Source organism: Chiloscyllium punctatum, chromosome 9 (assembly GCF_047496795.1).
Source record: "Chiloscyllium punctatum isolate Juve2018m chromosome 9, sChiPun1.3, whole genome shotgun sequence".
Classification (NCBI taxonomy): Eukaryota; Metazoa; Chordata; class Chondrichthyes; order Orectolobiformes; family Hemiscylliidae; genus Chiloscyllium; species Chiloscyllium punctatum.
This window is the reverse complement of record NC_092747.1, coordinates 46,214,880-46,232,369: the sequence shown is the minus strand read 5'-3', so window position 1 is coordinate 46,232,369 and position 17,490 is coordinate 46,214,880. Positions and strand designations below refer to the sequence as shown.

At 41.2% G+C, this 17,490-nt stretch overlaps 1 protein-coding gene across 4 annotated transcripts in view; it reads left to right on the top strand.

The window, feature by feature from the left end:
• Window positions 1-17,490, top strand: part of ift88 (intraflagellar transport 88 homolog) — a 135,575-nt gene that overhangs the window by 102,931 nt on the left and 15,154 nt on the right. For 2 of the 4 annotated variants that reach the window (XM_072577398.1, XM_072577399.1), the window contains exons 21-24: window positions 127-179; window positions 8,246-8,311; window positions 9,312-9,418; window positions 11,815-11,875. In XM_072577398.1, coding sequence (XP_072433499.1) covers window positions 127-179; window positions 8,246-8,311; window positions 9,312-9,418; window positions 11,815-11,875 — 287 coding nt within the window. The remainder of the gene's footprint in view (window positions 1-126; window positions 180-8,245; window positions 8,312-9,311; window positions 9,419-11,814; window positions 11,876-17,490) is intronic. The other 2 variants (XR_011961507.1, XM_072577400.1) reach the window with 2 other exon arrangements.

The following is a 17,490-nucleotide window of genomic DNA, read 5'->3' as shown; positions in this document are numbered from 1 at the left end:
GGGAAGTTTAAAAAAAATCTTAAAACTTTGAAGAGGCTGTGTTTATAATTGAAAACTGTGTAAAAGCAATTAATATTTCTTCTTTGGTTTTGAAAATAATGTTTTATTACTATATTTTTAATGCAGACCTACTCAAGTCAAATGGCAGTTAATGGTGGCTAGCTGTTATAGGAGAAGTGGTAAGTTAAACACTTGATTATTGTTTATATTACCCAGACTCAAAATATTTTATCTCAAAATACATTAAATGTCTCGGACACAAATGTCAGCAAGACTAAGTAAAGTTAGAAATATGTTTTCATTTAACATCATACTCAACAGAAAACTGTGTAAGGCAAAAAGTAACACTTGGGGATTGAATGATATAACATAATGTAATAGTATAGTATGTAATAATTATGTTACTGGATGCATAATCCCAGAGGCAGGAAATCAGATCCCATCAAGACAGTTCTTTATACAATTTAAATAATGTGAATGATTCATTAATTTGGAATTTTAAAAAGTAAGCAGTTATTATTAATGGTAACCACAAACCACAGGAGTATTCTTAAAACCTATCTGAAATCTGCTGATCTTACCAGCCTGCCTGGTATATGACTACAGATACCCAGCACTGTTCAAGGTTTGCATAAAGATTTGTAGCTCTGGTGCTGATTGCCGTCGTTGTGAATATGTTCATTGAGCTGGGAAGTCAGTTTGCAGACATTTAGTCTCCTGTCTAGGTGACATTTTCAGTGCTTTAGAGTCTCACTGTGTCTTCTGGAATTTATTTGGTTTAGTTCCTGCTGCTTCTGGTTCTGGTAGTTCGTTGTAGTAGCCGATATATTGGATCTAGGTCTGTGTGTTTGTTGATGGAGTCCGTGGATGAGTGTCATGCTTCTAGAAATTCTCTGGCTGTCCTCTGTTTGATCATTGTGTTGTCCCAGTCAAATTTGTCATCCTTGTCATCTGTATGACTACTAGGGGCAGCTATTCGTGGATGCAGATTGCTAGTTGTCTGCCTCTTTGTCCTATATGGTGTTTCATGCAGTCTTTGGCACGGCAAAGACACAGCACACAGTCATGTGGTTGAGTCTTAACTGCTCTTTTAAATCTTCTCTCAGTGGCAAGCTGTTCAATTGTATTAAACCAGTACAATAAAGACTGATTAAAAATAAAACTAGATAGACCATCAATATCAACATAGACACTGGATACAACAAACATACAGACAGCCCAATCAATCCTCCAACTTCCTTCTCCAACAATGCCAAAGTCAGTGGACAGAACTGCCCCACGTACTGGTCAAGTTAAAATCAAAGACTCGTCTTCAGTCTTGAAGACTCATCTTCACCTGGACCTCCCTATCAATGCTCTGGATGCCCTATCCACCATCAGAATATAAGACCATAAGACATAGAAGCAGGATTAGACCAATTGGCCAATCAGATCTGCTCTGCCATTCAGTGAGACCATGGTTGATCTGATAATTCTCACCTCCACTTTCATGCCATTTACCTATAAACCTGGATTCCCTTATTGATTAAAAGTCTATCTACCTCACCCTGGAATATACGTTAATGACTTGGCCTCAACAGATCTCTGGTAAAGAATTCCATAGATTCACAATGCTCTGAGAAGAAATTCTTCTTTATCTGTATCTTGAATGTGTAACCCCTTATTCTGAGATTATGCCCTGTGGCCCTAGATTCTCCCACAAGTGGTAGACAATTAGGAGACTGGCCTTGAGAATCCACAGTATTGATTCCATACCCGATGGTGATAGCATCAGAACAAATGGGCGAGTAAAGCTCTTGTTAGTTATGATTTACCATCCTCCCTAAGCTCATAGAGTAAATGGTCTAGAATTCCTACAGTGTGGAAGCATGCCATTCAGCCCATTGAGGCCACGCCGCTGCTCGAACAGCATCCCACCTGGTCCTACCCCGAACTCTACAATCCTCACTTCCAATGACTAATCCACTCAGCCTGCATATCACTGGATATGCAATTTAGCATGGCCAGTCCACTTAACCTGCGCATCCTTGGACTGTAGGAAAAAACCGGAGCACCTGGAAAAAACCTACACAGACGCGGGGAGAATGTGCAAACTCCACAGAGACAGTCACCCAAAGGTTGAATCGAACCCAGTTCCCTGGTGCTGTGAGGCAGTAGTGCTAATCACTGAGCCACTGTATTGCTCATGAAGCTGGTGAAGAAACAGCCCCAGAATATACTCCAACGACTGCTTGGTAACACCATTACTGCTTAAGTCTGGAGACATAGCTGCCAGATTGAACTAACAAATAGCAAGTCTGAAAGAATCAACGCAATTTTGTCCTGACCAATCTACCTGTTATAGATGCAACTAACATCAAAGTAGAGTGTGACCACCATGCAGACATATGCAGAGAATTAATTGGAATAGGAATGGGCCATTTGGTCCTTTGAGCCTGCACCACCATTCTATAAAATTATGGCTGAATTGATTGTGATCTCAACTTTCCTTACCTGGCTATCGCCCTTTTTCTTTGACTCTTTTCAATCGAGAATCTCTCTGATTCAGCCTTAAACATATTCAATGACTCCATTGCTGTCTGGAAAAGAATATTGCAAAAACTGTCAATCTTAATATCTCCTCAATTCTATTTTAATTGTTAGTTTAAATCATTATGTTGGTGACACTACCATTGTGTGAAATGGGATAAATTCAGAAGAAATCCAGTAATTCAAAACTGGGCTTCCACATGGTGCTATGAATTATCAATAGCAACAGAATTGTATTTTGCCACAATCTGTAACTCATGACTGACATACTTTGCTATTACCATCAAGTCACCTTGGTTCAATGAAGAGTATTGAAGTCATACCAGAGAAAATAACTTCAAATGTTTTAGCAAATATCTTGAAGGCATGCCAGTAACAGCACCAAGTATATCTAAAAATGGATGCCAGCCTGGTGAAGCTGCAGACTGTGTGTGCATGAAAAAGACAAGACTGTTACTATCTTTGGCCATTTTGGACATCTTTATATCCATCTATGACAGAGGCCTCTCCTATTTCAGGTGCCAGTCTTCAGCTAGTTCAGTTTATTTTGGTTCATTTTAAGTGGAGGAGGTGATATGGTAATAATGTCACTGGACTAATGATCTAAGACTATAGACAAATGTTCTAGGGTGTGAGTTCTGTCAAGTTAGAAGTTCAAATTCAATAAAAAGCAGTAATTAAAAACTAGTCAAACTGGAACCACGTAGCCATTATCAATTGTCATTAAATCTGTTTGGTTCACTAATGTCTTTTAAGAGAAGAAATCTGCCATCCTTGCCTTATCAGGCCTGCATGTGACTCCAAGTCTGCACAATGAGGTTCATTGTTAACTGCCCTCTGGGCAAAATTAGGGATGGGCAATAAATGCCAACCTAGCCAGTGGCACCTGCATTCTGTGAATTAATTTTTTAAAATTCCAGACAATGTCAAGAAATAGCTGAATAATGAAAGCCCAGCTGTTGATGGACTTCGTCCTAGAGTCTTAAAATAACAAGGTAGTTGATGCATTGATTGAATTTTCCAAATCTCCTTTGATTTGGGGATGGGACCATTAGATTGGAAGATAACAAATGTAACTCCTTCATTCAAAAAGGGAGAGAGACATAAATCTGGAAATTACAGACCAGTTAGCTAAAAATCTGTCCAAGGGAAAATGTTTGAAGCTGTTACAAAACAAGATGCAGCAGGGCATTGCAGCAAGTTCAAAGTAATAAGGCAGAACCAATGTGGTATTGTGAAAGGGAAGTCATGTTTCACCAATCTATTCCAAAGATGTGCAGATTTATGTGGATTGGCCATGCTAAATTGCCCACAGTGTCCAGGGATATGCAGGCTAAGGTGGATTAGCTATGAGAAATGCAGGGTTACAGGTATAGGGTACAGGGGTTGATCTGGATGGATGCTCGTCGGATGGTCAATGTGGATTAGATGGGCCAAATAGCCTGCTTCCATACTGTAGGAATTCTATGATTCTGTTCATGTACTTTAAGAAAATGTTGTGTTGCACATAGATAGAGAGCCAGTAGTTGCACTGTACTTAATGACAAGATGATGTAATTGCGGAGCAGAAATAGGCCAATCAGCCCACAAATTTGCTTCAGTGATATCTTGGCTGATCCGATAACCCTCAGTTCCATTTTCCTGCCTTCCACATGACCCTTGATTCCCTTACTTGAATATTCTTAACGATCCAGCCTCGACAGCTCTTGATGGTAAAGAATTCCACAGATTCACTACCCTTTGAAAGGAAAATTTCCTTCCAAGCTATCTTAAATCTGTGACTCTTTATTCTGCGATTATGCTCTCTGGCCGTAGACACTCTCACAAGGGGAAACAGCATATCTGTATCTACAGACTTGTATGTTTGAATATTATTACTTCTCATTCTTTTAAATTCCAAAGGGTACAGGTCCACCCTAGTCAACCTCTCCTCATAAGACAGTCCCTCCATACATGGAATCAACCTTGTGAATCTTCTCTGAACTGCCTCCAATACCAGTATGTAAGGAGCCCAAAACTGTCCACAGTATCCTAGCTATGGTCTGACTAATGCCTTGTACAGTTTTAGCAAAATCTCCTGACTTTTATACTCTATTCCCTTTGCAATAAAAACCAACAGTCCATTTGTTTTCCATGATTCATGCTCGAGGACTTCCAAATCCTCTGTGCTGTAGCTTTCTGCAGTCCTTCTTCATTTAAGTAATATTCTATTATTCCACTTGTGAAACTTTCAACAGTGATGTGGAACATCAGAAACATTGCTCTTTCATATATAAATGTGTATGTCTGCAGACCTCATTGAATTCAGTGATACATGCCATAGTTAATGTATGTCTGAAATAGGAAAGAATTGGGAGCACAGCTGTAAAGACTTGTTTTCTGTATTTTTGATTGTGTTCTGAAATGGGAAAATCCTGGTTTAAAAACCAAAGATTTTCGAAGGATTACTGCACCAGTTAAAGGCATGTTACGTAACACTCATTGTAAGTGTTGTTTATGCATCTGTGGTTTCGAACAGTGGAGAAAACCTAATTACAGACAAGCTAGAGCGAGGTGACACAGAGATTTGACTAGCACCATGAGTTGATTGGTTTGTGGATTATCAATGACCAATTATCAATGACAAAGTCCTCCTTCCCTACCTGCCAACAACTTGTGATTGTTTCCCAGGTAGCCTAACAGTTTGGGGGTGTGAATGTTCAGGCAGAAACAATTGCACCTGTGGAAAGGAAACAGCAGATGCAGAGCTCTCAAGCCCAAAGATAGCTAGTTTAGTTTTCCTCATTAGTTGATGTTAGATGTGACTTATTAAGTCAGAGAGTTTTGAATATATAATTACATAATTAATATATAGTAGAATATATTGAACTGGTTGTTTTGTGCCTCCTTGCAATCAAGTGAAAATATCTGGAGAAGAAAGATCAAGATAGAGCATTCTTATCAACAGATGGATCATCTCATCAGATCCTGAGAGCCGGTACTACTGAACTGCATCCCTAGTCTTTCCCTCCAGCCATAATACTTTTCAAATGTAATTTATAAGTGGGTGAGAGTTTTAACTATTAGATTAATAAGTCGATGGTTCATAATTCATAGAATCCCTACAGTGCGGAAGCAGGCCATTTGACCCATCAAGTCCACATCGACTTTCCAAAGAGCATTCCACTCAGACCCACCCCCCACCTTATGTCTGTGACCCTGCATTTCCCATGCTAATCCACCTGCAAATCCAAGGACATTATGGCAATTTAGCATGGCCAACCACCTGATCTACACACATTTGGACAAGAGCACCCAGAGGGCACCCATGCAGACACTTGGAGAATGTGCAAACTCCACACAGTCACCCAAGTGTGGAGTTGAACCCAGGCCCCTGGCACTGTGAGGCAGCAGTGGTAACCACTGAGCCACCATGCTGCTGTAGTTAGTCTGTTTATTTGTAGTAAATAATAGTTCTTGTTAATGTAGAAATCTGGTTTATGCTTTCTGTCAACTAGGATCTAAATGATAAATGAATTGGGGAATTATTCATATTGATTAAAATCTTTAAATTTTGTGGTGTTTCTGGGAATTGCAAGCCTTGATTTCCAGTGTGCTACCCTAGTGAGGTGTAAACAACATAAGACAATTCCTTTCTGATGTAATATGTGTTCATTACTCAGACAGTGTGTCATCTTCACCAAGTTTGTGCACATACTGCAACCAGGAATGCGGTGAAGCAGATGAAAGGGCTTCTGAAGGTGCAGTTCAGCTGTTGGACTGAAATGGGGCATCTTCCAGAGAGAGTGCGCCTTATCATTCTGGCATGCTGTGCTTTGCACAACTGTTGCAGGTGATGTGGTTCCATGATAAATTCTGAAAAAGTGGAGTTTGAGAACATTCTAACATGGAGAATCCCCTGCTATCAACATCTAGGAGGCTAGCATTAGCCAGAGATTTAATAGGAGTAGTCATGTAAACACAGTGGCTTCAAGAGCCGGTCAGAGGCTCTGAATACTGCAGCGAGTAACTTGCTTGATTCCCCAAAGCCAGTGCACCATCAATGGGACACAAGTGAGTTCAATGCACTACTCCCTACGTGCCTGAATGAGTGTAGCTCCAACAACGTTCGAGTAGCTTGACACCGTCCAGGACAAAGCAGTCTGTTTGATCAATATTACATCTACAAATATCCACTCCCTCCACCACCAACATTCAGTAACAGTGATATCTACAAGGTGCCTTGCAGCAATTCATCAAGGTTACTTAGACAGCACTTTTCAAACTTCCATCTAGAAGGATAAGGGCAGCAGATACATGGGAACATCACCACCACCACCTGGAAGTGCCCATCGAAGACACCTATCATCCTTACTTGGAAATAGACTGCTGTTCCTTCAGTGTCATTGGGTTACAATGCTGGAATTCTCTCCCCAATAGTATTGTGGCTCCAACTGCAGCACATGGATTGCAGCGGTTCAATAAGGTAGCTCACCACTAACTTCTCAAGGGCAAGTAGGGATGGCTAATGCTGTCCCAGTAAACAAAAGAGAATTAGGACATTGAGCTGGTGGTAGATTTCCTAATGCATGACAGCTCAAGGACAAAGGAATAGAAGCATATCTCTTTAATTTCCCAACATGGCTGACTTTTTTTTAAAGCTGGATGCATAAGGATCCTATTAGGAATGGAAAAATTAAATCAATTAATCCCCATTAGGCTGCTCTTACTGTCCCCCATTGATAAGGCTAAGAGCCAGTTGTCCACTTCAGCCTTTTGTACAGGAGATGCTAATGCAAATGGAGAAAATGTTGTATAAAAAAAAGATGTAATCCATCAAGAAAAATAAAAACAATACTTTTATTTTGAAGATTGTTGATTGACTAGCATTCTTACTTTGTATTCAAAGACACACATGGACCATCTTTAGAGTTTTCCAATTGTACATCCTTATGTAGTGCTAGTTTGCTATGTACAAAGTTACAACAACAATAAATTACACATATATAAAATATCTTTAGCATAGAAAAATACATCAAAGTGCTTAACACAAATTTTGAGATTGAGGTACCAAGGAGCTAATCAAATTAGGTGATCAAAAGCTTTAAGTATGTATGTATTTAAAAGCACCTTAAAAGAGGAGATAGCAAGTTAGAATGGTTTAGAAAAGGATTCAAGAACTGGGAGCTTGGACCCATGCTTCCTAAGAGTTTTCCCACTGTTACCCCAATTCTAGGCCTGAAAACTGTTGTGACCCTTGGTGAGTGGTAAGAGAGATGGGATGACCCATTACAGCAGAGATGGGAGTCAGCTGTTGCTTCCTCAGAGTCTGCAATGCCAGAATTTTAGTACACAATGCCACTTGAGATCTCAGTCCCCTCTTTGATGTGTCCTGGCCCAGATAGCAGAAAGCATGACTTCTAATGGAGGGGATTGGTAGCTAAAGGTAGGTAACAAGGTAGCTAAACAATGAATAGTGGGATTTGGAGAACTGAACGAGGTTACAGAGATTAGAGGGAAGAGGTGAAAGGATGTTGAAAATGAGGGTGAGAATTTTAAATTTAATGTGGTGCTAGACAGTCTTTGACATTGTTGTGGGGTTGACAATATTTTGGTCAGTAACAATTTTTAACTTGCCATACACTTTTGTGGTAATTTTCAAAAAGTGTTAACTCTTACATTTATGAACTTGTCTATGATTAAAATAGTCATCAATAGTTTCCTTTTATTATTACAGGTAACTATCAAAAGGCATTGGAAACATATAAAGACATTCATCAGAAATTTCCTGAAAATGCTGAATGTAAGAGTTTTTCTCAAAATAAACAATTGATGATAGTCAGAGGATCTGTTTGTAATTTTGACATATCTTTGCTGTGTGTAAAAGCATATGAATGCTTGGAAGACTGGCATAATGGACATTTTATGTAGCTATACTGTAAAAGTGAATGCATTTATTGTACTTTTGATTCCCCATGTGTTAGCTTAGAAAACGCCCATGTAAATTATTTTAATCTAGAGCAAAACTGCATTGTGGCAATTTTTATGCATTAATCTGTTAAATGATTGGCAGGACATTGATGAGACTCACTTGATAATCTTAGCATGTACCTGGTCCTTTATTGTAATCAGACATCACTTCATTGTCAATAGTAAGCTGTCACCGTTACACAAATGCTTATATATCTGTGGGGTGGGCTTTGGTGTGGAATTGCAGTGTCTCTGCTATAATTACTCTGGGTGTGATTTTTACTTTGTGTGATTCAAAAGAGTATTCATGCTTCTTCTAGTATTACTTGCCAAAGCTATTATTTATACTTTTTGAAGCAAGTTGGCCCCTTTCAATGTAGATGGTATAGGCCACTCAGTGCTGTGTTCTGCTGGGCAGAATCAAAATTGCCTTAGGATCTCAAATGCCTCTTAGGACACTAACTTAAGTATTTTAATGTGCCTTGTTCAGGCATAATTGTTGGCTACCCATATGAAGAACCACTTCAAAATTGCAAAGGGTGGGTCTCTGGCACAAAGTTAATGCAGATTTCTCTTTATTCTTCATCTTGTTAGTGCATTGTTCTTGTAGAAACATGGTGGGGGGCAGTATCTACTGACGTTGTACTGAGATCTGTATGTTATCTGCACATAGGATATCAGTAGTTTTACATATTTGCTTTTTTTTAATGTGATTTTGCAGAGGAAAGCCAACTGTTTTGAGGAATTTTCTGGTATCTGATTTTTTTTTGTCTGCTCTTTCCATCAATTAGGTATGCTGAATTGTTTGCTTTTTTAATTGATATTTTGTTTAGGTTTGCGCTTTCTAGTTCGTCTTTGTACTGATATGGGACTAAAAGAAGTTCAGGAATATGCCACAAGACTAAAGAAAGTTGAAAAGATGAAAGAGTTAAGAGAACAGGTAAAGAAGCACTATGTGCACTAAAAGGCAGCTTCTCGATGTAGCATCCCAATGAAAGCTTCCTCTCATAAACTAGTATGATATTTGCTTGTTGCACTGGACTTTCACATGAGTTAAGTGACTTAAGTTGTCACTATTTTTGATCTGTACTTGTTTAGGAGCAAAGTTGATACTACCAGATGAACTTGCTGCCTTTGGGTGAATAATTTCAAGATCTCTGCCTGAATCTTGTTCCCTAGGGAAAATGTGATTCATAAATTCCTGTTACCTACCGTATATGTTTAATAAACCCATAGGAGTAGGCCACAGAGATCCTGCAGGGGTGTTGCACCCTGTTGGGGGATGATGGCTAAATCAGTTGATCAATAACTGATGTAAGTGGATGTTTTCTAACCAATCTGTTCAGTTGACCTTTTAAGCCAGAAAAAGTCAAATCTCCTTTTAGACTTCTCGGTGATTAGTTAAAGAATGGGTCTCAATGTAGTGTTGCTGAACTGATGAGAGCTACTCTTAAGATGTGAAAGTATGAGAAATTCCGTCCTAACGTTTCACTGTCTACATTGAGTAAATCAGAAAGCTAGACCTCCTCAAACTAAAAACATTCAGTAATAACAAACATTTTCCTCCAAGTCTGTTTTTATTGGCTGCAAAGCCCATGGTGTTAGGGGCAAGGTACTGGCATGGATAGAGGATTGGCTCACTGGCAGAAGACAGAGGGTGTTAAAGGGGTCTTTTTCAAGACATCTGGTGATTAGTGGAGTCCTGCAAGGATCCGTGTTGGGACTACAACTATTCACATTTTACATTAAAGAAGAAACTGAGGGCATTGTTTTCAAATGACAAAAATATAGTTGAAAGGACAGGTTGTGTTGCAGAAGGACTTTGACATGGTTGGTGAGTGCGCAAAACAGAGGCAGGTGGAATACAATGTGGGAAAGTGTGAGGTTATGTACTTTGGTAGGAAGAAAAGAGGCATAGACTATTTTCTGAATGGGAGCGGCTTCAGAAGCAGAAAGGGATATGAGAATCCTAGTTCAGGATTCTCTTAGGGTTAGCATGCACATTCAATTAGCAGTTAGGAAGGCAAATGCAATATTAGCAATAATTTCAAGAGGGCTATAATTCCAGAGCAGAGATGAACTGATGAAGCTGAATAAGGCTCTAATCAAACCACATTTGGTATATTGTGAGCACTTTTGCACCCTGCATCTGAGAAGAGATGTGCTGTCACTGGAGGGGATCCAGAGGAGGTTCACAGAATGATTCTGGGGATGAAAGGCTTGTCATATGAGGAGCAGTTGAGAACTCTGGTCTGTACTGGATGGGGTCCAGAAGGATGATTCTGAAACATACGGAATACTGAGAGGCCTGGATTGAGTAGACATGGAGACTATGTTTCTACTAGTAGGAGAGACTAGGACCTGAGAGCACAGCCTCAGAGTGAAGGGAAAACCCTCTAGAACATAGATGAGGAGGAATGTCTTCAGCCAAAGATTGGTTAATTTGTAGAACTAATTGCCACAGAAGGCTGTGGAGGCCAAGTATCGTTAATACAAAGATAAGTTCTTGATTAGTACAGAGGAACTTCAACTATCCAAACTAAGGCGAGGAGTATTTTGTTCGGATAATCGAATGTTCGGATAATTGAATGCTGGGTAACCCAGTTTAGCCAAGCATCGGGACCTTGTGACCTTGTCTGATAATCCAAAATTCAGATAACCAAATGCCGGATAGTCAAGGTTCCTCTGTTAAAGGGATTAAGGGTTAAGGGGAGAAGGCAGGAGAATGCTATCGTGAAACATATCAGCTATGGTTGAATGGCAGAGTAGAAATAAAGGACTGAATGGCCTAATTCTACTCCTATGTCTTATGGTCTTACTTCCACCACAACTGCTGGGGGCCCACTCTCAGCCTTTGCAGTTGCAGTGCTTGAGACTTCATTGAGAACCTGTATAATGACTCCACATTTAAAGTTTATTTCATATGGCAGCCTGCGTCCCTGTAAAAAAATTACAAAACCATTGACTCTGAGTTGCATTCAGAAAGAATCGTCAATGTCTCACCCCACACCTTACTCTCAATCCCACTGCCTGTGTAAAGTAGTGAGCCAGGTGGTGAAGGATCAGTGAGGGGAATGGCTGGCCAGATTGCTAGCGGAGCAGTGAAGGGGGAAGCCAATGAACAACAAAGGAACCAGTGACTGGAGCATCCAGTGGGACAATGAGGAAGTGGCAGCAGTAGCAGATGCACTAATTCTGGATCTTTTGGTTCCAGTATGGTGTACATACGCAATTAGGTCAATGGTGCCAACTTACTATTGTAGTGCTTCAGCAATAGTTGCACTTTTTAATTTAATAATTAAATTATATTTTCTTGTACTTTTATTTTTAAAACAGCGTGTGAGGTCTGGCAGAGATAGCAGTGCACGTGGGCGCAGAGAAGGCAGCGCTAGTAGCGGTAGGTGTAGTAGAACCTTTTACTACAGTGAAAATACAAACTCGATTAAGTTAGATTTCAATTATTTTCATGAGATTTTAATCCATTGATCTTCGAATTTTAAATGTGGTGTTCATTTTATTTCATATTTCAACAGAAATGTGAGTGTGAAGTTATGGCATGTTCATGATCATATTTTGCTTGATTATATTTTCCCTGAAGTTAGTGAAAACAAGAATTTCACACTTCTTTGTATCAAATTTCACCTGCCACTAAGTTGCCTTTGAGAGATGGTGCAAGTTTCACTCCCATATAGAAGGGTGATGACAGAGATCTTTATTGTTAGTGCAATTTTATGAAAACTGTGCTGATAAAGTTGATTCTGTACTGGATTACCTCTTCAGTGGTAAACTTTAGAGAAAGCTGCCAAACTATGAGAAGTATTCAACAACAGCAGTTTAAGCTATGCTTGTCAAGGAGACAGCTGGTTAAAGATTTTGGTATTGCTGAGCTATTGACCCTACTCAATTTAAGACAACTCACTATTGCTCTCTCTCTGAATGTATAAAAACTCAGTTATTTGTTTAGACATAGCTGACTGCACCATTGCAGAAGCAGGAGCAGTGAGAGTGCAGACTGGGGGCTGCTGAGAATGTAAGTTTCCCTCTTAAAGTCTTACCTTGTGAACAGGCAGACCGAAGGCTCAACAAGAGTGGATGTGACATGGCGATTGCAGGGCATGTGAACTGAAATATTCAGGCTGTAGCTAAATCTGAGACATTACATGTGCAGTGTCTTCCACCCCTTCTTTTTAAGCCAAAAAAAAACAGTGGGTGGAGGGCTTTTTCTTTGTTTTTCATTTATTCAATCTCTCTTGGCAATTTAGAGCAGACGGGATGGAGGCTGGGCCGCTGCATGCTCCTCTTGCAGGATGTGGGAGGTAAGGGTCACCACTGGTGTCCCTGTTGACCTCACCTGCGAGAGGTCCACACAACTTCAGCTCCTCATAGACCACAGTAGGGAACTGGAGCTGCATGAACTTTGGATCATTCGGGAGGCTGAGGGGTGATAGAGAGGAATTATTGGGAGGTAGTCACACCTAAGTTACATGATGAAGGTAGCTGGGTGACCATCAGGAGAGGGAGAGGGAAAGGGAATAGGTAGACATTGCAGGAACCCTGTGTGGCCATTCCCCTCAAAAATAAGTATACTGTTTTGGAAACGTTTGAGGGGGGAGGGGGCGACCTACCAGGGAATAGCCACAGCGGTCAGCTTTCTGGCACTGAGCCTGGTTTTGTGGCTCAGAAGGGAAGGAGAGAGAAAAGGAGAGCGATAATGGTAGGAGAATCAATTGTGAGAGGAACAGACAGGAGATTTTGTGGTCGCAAATGGTATGTTGCTTCCCAGGTGCCAGTGTCAGGCATGTCTCATATCAAGTCCACAATATTCTTAAAGAGGAGAGAGAGCTGCCAAATGTTGTGGTACATATCGGTACCAATGACATAGATAGGGAAAGGGAGGAAACCCTGAAAAGAGAATATAAGAAGTTAGAATCATAGAATCCCGACAATCCCTTTGGCTTAATGAGTCCATGCCAACCTCCGAAGAGCAACCCACCCAGACCCATTCCCCCACCCCATGTTTACCCCTGACTAGTGCACATAACCTACACATTCCTGAACACTATGGGCAATTTAGCATGACCAATTCACCTAACCTGCACATCTTTGGACTGTGGGAGGAAACCCATGCAGACACGGGGAGATTATGCATGCTCCACACAGACAATCACCTGAGGTTGGAAGCTAGAAGGCAGGACAAGCAGATTAGTAATCTCAGGCTTGCCACCAGTTCCATGTGCTGGTGAGGCTAGGAATAGAACACAAGTGCAAATGAATATGTGGCTGCAGGGCTGGTGTAGGATGGAGGGCTTCAGATATGTGGATCATTGGGATACTTTCTGGGGAAGGTGGGACATGTACCAGGTTGCACTTGAACTTGAGGGGCATCAATATCCTGAGTGGGAGGTTTGCTACAGCTCTTTGGGAGGGTTTAAACTAGATTGTCAGGGAGGTGGAAACCTGAGCTATGTATCAGATGATAGAGTTGGTAGTGAACAGCCAGATAACAGTGTGCAGAGAGTCTGTGAGGAGGGATGGCACTTGATGGCACAAAGGTGCAGTCAGTGTGATGGGTTGAAGTGTGTCTATTTTAATGGAAGAAGTATCCAGAATAAGGGTGATGAACTCAGAGCTTGGATCAGTCCTTGGAACTATGATGTTGTGGCATTACAGAGACTTGGATATCACTGGGGCAGGATGGTTGTTGGATGTTCCAGAGTTGTAGCATTGCTAGTCAGGGTTAGTATCACAGTTGCAGAAAGGGAGGTCTTTGAGGAGGGTTTGTCTACAGAGTCAGTATGGATGGAAGTCAGAAACAGGTCACTTTATTGGGAGTTTTCTACAGCCCCCCTCCACCCCACCCTCAGTAGCAACAGAGACATGGAGGAGCAGTTTAGGAGGGAGATTTTGGAAAGGTGCAGAAGTAACAAGGTTGTTGTCATGGGTGACTTTAACTTTCCTAATATTGTTTAGAACCATAATGGATGGAACAGGTTTTTGTCAGGTGTGTCCAGGAAGGGTACCTGATGCAATATGTGGACCTGATGCAATAGGATGACGAGAGGGGAAGCCATATTGGATTTGGAGCTTGGCTATAAACCATGTCAGGTGTCAGATCTCTCAATGGGAGAGCATTTCGGTGAGAGTGATCACAACTCCCTGACCTTTACTATACTTTTAGAAAGGGATAGGAGCAGACAGTATGGGAAAGTATTTAAATGAGGGAGGGGGAAATTACAATGCTGTTAGGCAGGAACTGGGGTGCCTAAATTGGAAACAGGTGTTCTCAAGGAAATGCACGACATAAATGTGGGGATTGTTTAGGAAGCACTTGCTAATGGTGCTGGACAGGTTTGTTCCACTGAGGCAAATAAGGGTTGGTAGTTTGAAAGAACCTTGGGTGACAAGGGATGTGGAACATCTGGTCAAGAGGAAGAAGGAAACTTACTTAAGGTTGAGGAGGCAAGGATCAGACAGGGCTATAGAGGGTTACACAGTGGCAGGGAAGGAAGTGAAGAATGGACTTAGAAGAGCTAGAAGGGGGCATGAGAAAACTTTAGCGGGTAGGATTCTACCTTATGTGAGGAACAGGAGAATGGCCAGACTGAGGGTAGGCCCTATGAGGGATAGTGGAGGGAACTTGCGCCTGGAGTCACGGGAGGTAGAGGAGATCCTAAATAAATACTTTGCTTTAGTATTCACTACTAAGGGGGACCTTGATGTTTCTGAGGACAGCGTGAAACAGACTGATATGCTAGAACAGGTTGATGTTAGGAAGGGGATGTGCTGAAAAATTTGACAAACATAAGGATAGATAAGTCCCCTAGGCCAAACGGATATACATCAGGTTCCTACAGGAAGCAAGGGAAGATGATGATTTTTGCATCCTCACTGTCCACTGAAGTACTGTCAGATGGTTGAAGGGGGCAAATGTTATTCCCTTGTTCAAGAAAGGGAATAGGGAAATTGCTGGGAATTACGGACCAGTCAGTCTTATATCAGTAGTGGGCAAAGTATTGGAGTGGATTCTGAGATACAGGATTTATGATTACTTGGAAAACCATACTTTGATTAGACATAGTCAGCATGGCTTTGTGAGGGGCTGGTCATGTTTCACAGACCTTATTGAATTCTTTGAGGATGTGACTAAATACATTGATGAAGGTACAGCAGTAGATATGGTGTGCATGGATTTTTGCGAGGCCTTTGATAAGGTTCCCCATGGTAGGTTCATTCAGAAAGTAAGGAGGCATGGGATACAGGGAAATTTGGCTATCTGGATACAGAATTCGCTGGTCCGTAGAAGACAGAGTGGTGGTAGATGGAAAGTATTCAGCATGGAGCTCAGTGACCAGTAGTGTTCCACTCAGATCAGTTCTGGGATCTCTGCTCTTTGTGATTTTTATAAATGACTTAGATGAGGAAGTGGAAGGGTGGGTTCGTAAGTTTGCCAATGACGTGAAGCTTGGTGGAGAGCTGTTATAGGTTGCAACGTGACATTGACAAGATGCAGAATTGGGCTGATGAGTTTCGGATGGAGTTCAACCTGGATAAGTATGAAGTGATTCACTTTGAAAGGTTGAGTTTGAATACAGATTACAGGGTTAAAGGCAGGATTCTTGGCAGTGTGGAGGAACAGAGGGATCTTTAGATCCATGTCCATAGATCCCTCAAAGTTACCACCTAAGTTGATAGGGTTGTTAAGAAGGTGTATGTTATGTTGACTTTCATTAGCAGGGGGATTGAGTTTAAGAGCCACGAAGTTATACTGCAACTTTATACAGCCCTGCTAAGACCACACTTGGAATATTGTGTTCAGTTCTGGTTGCCTCATTATAGGAAATATGTGGATGCTTTAGAGAGGGTGCAGAGGAGATTTACCAGTTGCTGCCTGGACAGGAGGGCATGTCTTCTGAAGAAAGCTGAGGGAGCTAGGGCTTTTTTCATTAAAGTAAAGAGGGATGATTAGATTAGATTAGATTAGTTTAGATTACTTACAGTGTGGAAACAGGCCCTTCGGCCCAACAAGTCCACACCGCCCCGCCGAAGCGTAACCCACCCATACCCCTACATCTACATCTACATCTACCCCTTACCTAACACTACGTGAGAAGTGACTTGATAGAGGTGTACAATAGGTTGATAAGCATAGATAGAGTGGATAGCCAGAGATATTTTCCCATGGTGGAAATCACGAAAGGGCACAATTTTAAGGTGATTGGAGGAAGGTTAAGGGGAGATGACAGAGGTAGGTTCTTTACCCAAGAATGGTGGGTGTGTGGAACGCACTGCCAGCAGTGGTAGTAGAGTCCGATACATTAGGGACATTTAAGTGACCCTTGATAGGCACATGGAAGATAGTACAATGAAGGGTATATAGGTCAGTCTAATCCAAGAGTGGGATAAACGTCCAGCACAACATTGAGGGCCAAAGGGCCTGTACAGTGCTGTACTGTTCTATGACTGGATGTCTGCAGTCTACAAATTAGCCTTTTCCCATTTTGTTATGTATTCTAATAACCAAAATCAATCAGTTTTGAGCTCCACTCTCAGCAATTATATCCATAGCAACCTTAGAGCTTTCCTCCTTCTGAAAGTCATACAGTCATAGTCAAACAGCATATAAACAGATCCTCTGGTCCAACCAGTCAATGCCGACCATATCCCAAACTAAACTAGTCCCACCTGCCCCTGGCCTATATCCCTCCAGACCTTTCCTATTCATGTCTCCATCCAAATGTCTTTTAGACATTGTAACTGTACCCGCATCCACCACATCCTCAGGAAGTTCAATCCACACACAAACCACTCATTTAAAAAAAAAGACATGGGGGAGGGGACAGTTTTTTCACACTTTCTCCTCCTCATCTTAAAAATATGTACCCTAGTCTTGAAATCCCCATTCTAGGGAAAAGACACCTGCTATTCACCTTATCTATTCCCCTCATGATTTTATAAACCTCTGTAAGGTCACTTCTCAATCACTTAGATTCTAGTGAAAATAGTCTGTGCCTA